This window comes from Lathyrus oleraceus, chromosome 1, assembly GCF_024323335.1.
Source record: "Lathyrus oleraceus cultivar Zhongwan6 chromosome 1, CAAS_Psat_ZW6_1.0, whole genome shotgun sequence".
NCBI lineage: Eukaryota > Viridiplantae > Streptophyta > Magnoliopsida > Fabales > Fabaceae > Lathyrus > Lathyrus oleraceus.
In genome coordinates this window covers 114,357,220-114,361,097 of record NC_066579.1, presented here as the reverse complement: position 1 = coordinate 114,361,097, position 3,878 = coordinate 114,357,220, and the positions used below count along the sequence as shown (strand labels likewise).

The 3,878-nt window shown below is 30.5% G+C and overlaps 1 protein-coding gene across 1 annotated transcript; it reads left to right on the top strand.

Annotated features, from left to right (window-relative positions):
* Positions 1-396: 396 nt before the first annotated feature.
* LOC127120646 (proline dehydrogenase 2, mitochondrial) lies at positions 397-3,640 on the top strand. Its single transcript, XM_051051157.1, has 4 exons — positions 397-1,162; positions 2,228-2,873; positions 3,076-3,316; positions 3,447-3,640. Exons 1-4 carry the CDS (start codon positions 611-613, stop codon positions 3,484-3,486), a joined length of 1,479 nt encoding a protein of 492 aa, XP_050907114.1. The 5' UTR covers positions 397-610; the 3' UTR covers positions 3,487-3,640.
* Positions 3,641-3,878: the final 238 nt, after the last annotated feature.

Sequence of the window (3,878 nt, the reverse complement as noted above, 5' to 3'; positions counted from 1 at the left end):
TATTTATGTAGATATATTAAAAATAAATTAGCTCTTTCACGTGATTTGATTGAATATAATATGAAAAGGAATTTTATATTGTTAATGTATACTTATCAATTTGTTATAATATAATATATTTTCAGAACAAATGTTAATTTCTTGAGAGATGATTAGTGTCAAATTTACGCACACCTCTTGTTTCAAAAGAAAAATAAAATTATGTACCTATCAATCAACAATGGATTAGTCAAAAATTGTTTAACTGAATTTAAAGTCAAAACACAATCAAAGAAATTACATTAAGAAAACGTATTATCATTATAAAAAAATACTAAAATAAAGAAAATAAAATTAAAAATAAAAACTTACTAAAGATAAAAATTAGGCCACGTTATTAGAGTCTAATCTTATCACACACAACACCATTGCAGTGTTGTACTTTTCCAAAACCCAACCCTATTTACTTTTCCACACCTATATAAAACCACCACACCCTACAACATCGTAACAAATAACAACATCAGAAACAAATTCACGTGTGAAAGAAAAGTGTTGCTAGAGCTTCGTCACAATAAAGAAAAAAAACAACAACAACATCAAGAAAATCAAAAACATCTCAAAATTTTGAATGGCAGCACGCGTGGTCCCACAAAAAATCGTCAAGAATCTCCGTTTCCAAAAATCCACAAAGCCACTAACCTCCTCTCATCCCGCGACGGCCGCCGTCGCCGCCACGCTTCTCGAGAAACAACCACCACGGGCGACAACACCACCACCGCCACCGTCGCAATCATTTTCGTCTCTCGACTTAAACAATGCCGAGAAACTCTTCTCGACCGTATCAACGTCCACACTAATTCGATCTTCGGCCGTTCTGCATGCAACGGCCATAGGTCCGATGGTGGACGTTGGTATATGGGCTTTACAATCGAGGTTGTTACAGAAAGGAATTATGAAAGATGCGGTTATGGCGGTTACAAAGAAAACATTCTTCGAACATTTTTGTGCGGGAGAGGATGCTGTCGCTGCTGGACGGAGTATACGGTCGGTTAATGATGCTGGCTTACGTGGCATGCTTGTCTATGGTGTTGAAGATGCGCACGATAACGATGGTTGTGATCGTAATCTTAATGGCTTTCTTCATACCGTTGATGTTAGCAAATCGCTTCCTCCTTCTTCTGTAAGTTTCTAATTTTGTCTCAATTTTTTTTTTTTTTGGTTTAATTTTCATAATCATCTTAGTCATTTGATTAAGATTGATTAGGTTAATTAAAATATTTAATTTTTTTAATAAAGAAATGAGGTTTTGGTCAAATTAGTTTGGTCTAATAATATAGCGTGTAATGAGCGTTTCATTCTGTTTTTATAACAAATAATTGGAATATTTCTCTTGCGTAAATTAAGAGATTTTATTATTATATATTTAGATTTAGAATAAATATATAAAGAGATGTATTCTTAAAATTAGTAATGTAATAAATATTCATAATAATGAAACTTTTTTTTATTTTTCTAAACAAAAAATAGATTCAGAGAATCTATTTATTTATGAATACCCAAATTTTAAATATAAGAGAATTTCTACTGTGTAGTTTCTTTTTACTATTTTTAATAGTTTAAAGGTGGAAATTTTATCAAGATATTACATAATAGAATGTTTCTGTACAATTATTAATTAAGCTATCTTAATGGAACATTATTTACTCATATTACTAACGATATTTTAGGATATCTTGAAAAGTATAAAGTATATGTTTTTGTATTATTAAATTTAATTATATATAACTTAAATTGAGTAAATTATACCAAATGGTTGATTTATTATGAAGGGTGTGTTAACTTTTTGTGATGAGTTGGCAACAAGTGTCACTTTGCATGAATCTGTGTCAACAAGTAAGAAATATCATACAAAAACTTTATATGCCAATTCAAGTCATGCCAATTATATTTGTCTCTTTTTTAAATTCCTTTTAGATAGGAATTATGTTTCAAAGTGATCACATTTTGTCTTATATTCTAACATTATATATAATGTTGGTCCCACGTAACTAAATGACAATGTGGTTGGTTGGCACTGACACTCTCATAAAAATTGGAAACTAGCATTTTAATTTGTGAGGTTAGATATAAACATATATAAATTAGTAGAGTTAAATATAAATTGTTTATCAAAATTACCATTAAAATAAAATTGATTAAAGTTGTTTTTTCTTCATCTTATATAATTTTTTATTTGATGTGATAGGTGAGTTTTGTAATTGTGAAAATCACTGCAATATGTCCAATGGCATTACTAGAAAGAATGAGTGATCTTCTAAGATGGCAACAAAAGGACCCTTCATTTGTTCTACCATGGAAACAAGATTCTTTACCAATTTTCTCCGAATCAAGTCCATTATACCACACTCAAACAAAACCAGAACCATTAACACAACAAGAAGAACATGACCTTCAACTAACAAACCAAAGATTACAACAACTTTGTCATAAATGTGTCGAATCAAACAAGCCGTTACTAGTTGATGCAGAACACACTACTGTTCAACCGGCTATCGATTACTTCACGTATTCTTCTGCGATTGTTCATAACAAAGATGATAATCCTATTGTGTTTGGAACAATTCAAACTTACTTGAAAGATTCTAAAGAGAGACTGTTTCTTGCGACACAAGCTGCTGATAAAATTGGTATTCCAATGGGATTTAAGTTGGTTAGAGGTGCTTATATGTCTATGGAAAGTAAAATAGCTGAATCGTTCGGATATGGATCGCCGATTCATGATACTATTCAAGATACACATAATAACTTCAATGATTGTTCGTCTTTTTTGCTTGAGAAGGTTGCAAATGGACGTGGTTCTGTCGTTCTTGCTACACACAATATTGAATCAGGTATTACTTATACTATTAGATACCGATGCATATTCTCTGATAGCAGGCACATATTTAATCTGAAATATTGATATGATGCATATCAAACACTAGACACATTCTCTGATACCAGATACATCTTCAATCTGAAAATTGAAATATCAGTGTTATACTTGAAAATCAAAGATTTGAATTTATGTAAAAGTGAATGAATGTTGTGTAGGGAAATTGGCGACTGCAAAAGCGTACGAAATTGGGGTTGGGAAAGTGAATCACAAGCTTGAATTCGCACAATTATGTGGAATGTCGGATGCACTTTCATTTGGTTTGAGCAATGCGGGATTTAGGGTTAGCAAGTATATGCCGTTTGGACCGGTTGAGATGGTTATGCCATATTTATTGAGAAGAGCTGAGGAGAATAGAGGGCTTTTGGCTGCTTCTGGATTTGATAGGCAACTCATAAGGTAAAAGAAATCAACAATTATACAGAAAAAAGTTATTAACTTTTTTATTACCTTGTGACACAAGAAACCTTTATACATTTGATGTTTTGTTGACAGTAGTTTTTGGTTTGTTTTGTTTGTGTTTTTGCAGAAAGGAGTTGGGAAGGAGAATAAAGGCTGCAATATTTTAAGGGCTGTAATAATAGTTATGTAATAGTTACCTATGTGTTGTTTGTTTATCTATAAATTAGAGATTTCTAAATTATGGTGAAGTTTAGTTTATGGATTTTAAAATGAAATTTTATGCTAGTTTGTTGAAATTTTAAATGAGGGCTTTTGAGTTGAGTCTACTATCTCAGTCTTAAATTATAATAAGATGTTTTGCATCTTTCAAAGGAATTAAGAATAATTAATTTGTATGGAAAAAAATTATATATTTACACTATTTTATAAAAAGTGTCTCATCTTTTTTCTTACTAAAAATAATAATATCAATATAATATTTGCTATTCTATATTTATTTATTAGCTTTCACTTTATTAAATTATTCTATTAGTTATTAATTAATAAAGTTATTCTAATA

What these genes read in the sequence shown, in the direction of transcription:
- LOC127120646 (XM_051051157.1), top strand. Translation starts at nt 611, where the DNA reads ATGGCAGCACGCGTGGTCCCACAAAAAATCGTCAAGAATCTCCGTTTC. An exon ending in AATCGCTTCCTCCTTCTTCT is followed by an intron (nt 1,163 to 2,227) that starts GTAAGTTTCTAA and finishes TTGATGTGATAG; the next exon opens with GTGAGTTTTGTAATTGTGAA. An exon ending in TTTGATAGGCAACTCATAAG is followed by an intron (nt 3,317 to 3,446) that starts GTAAAAGAAATC and finishes GTGTTTTTGCAG; the next exon opens with AAAGGAGTTGGGAAGGAGAA.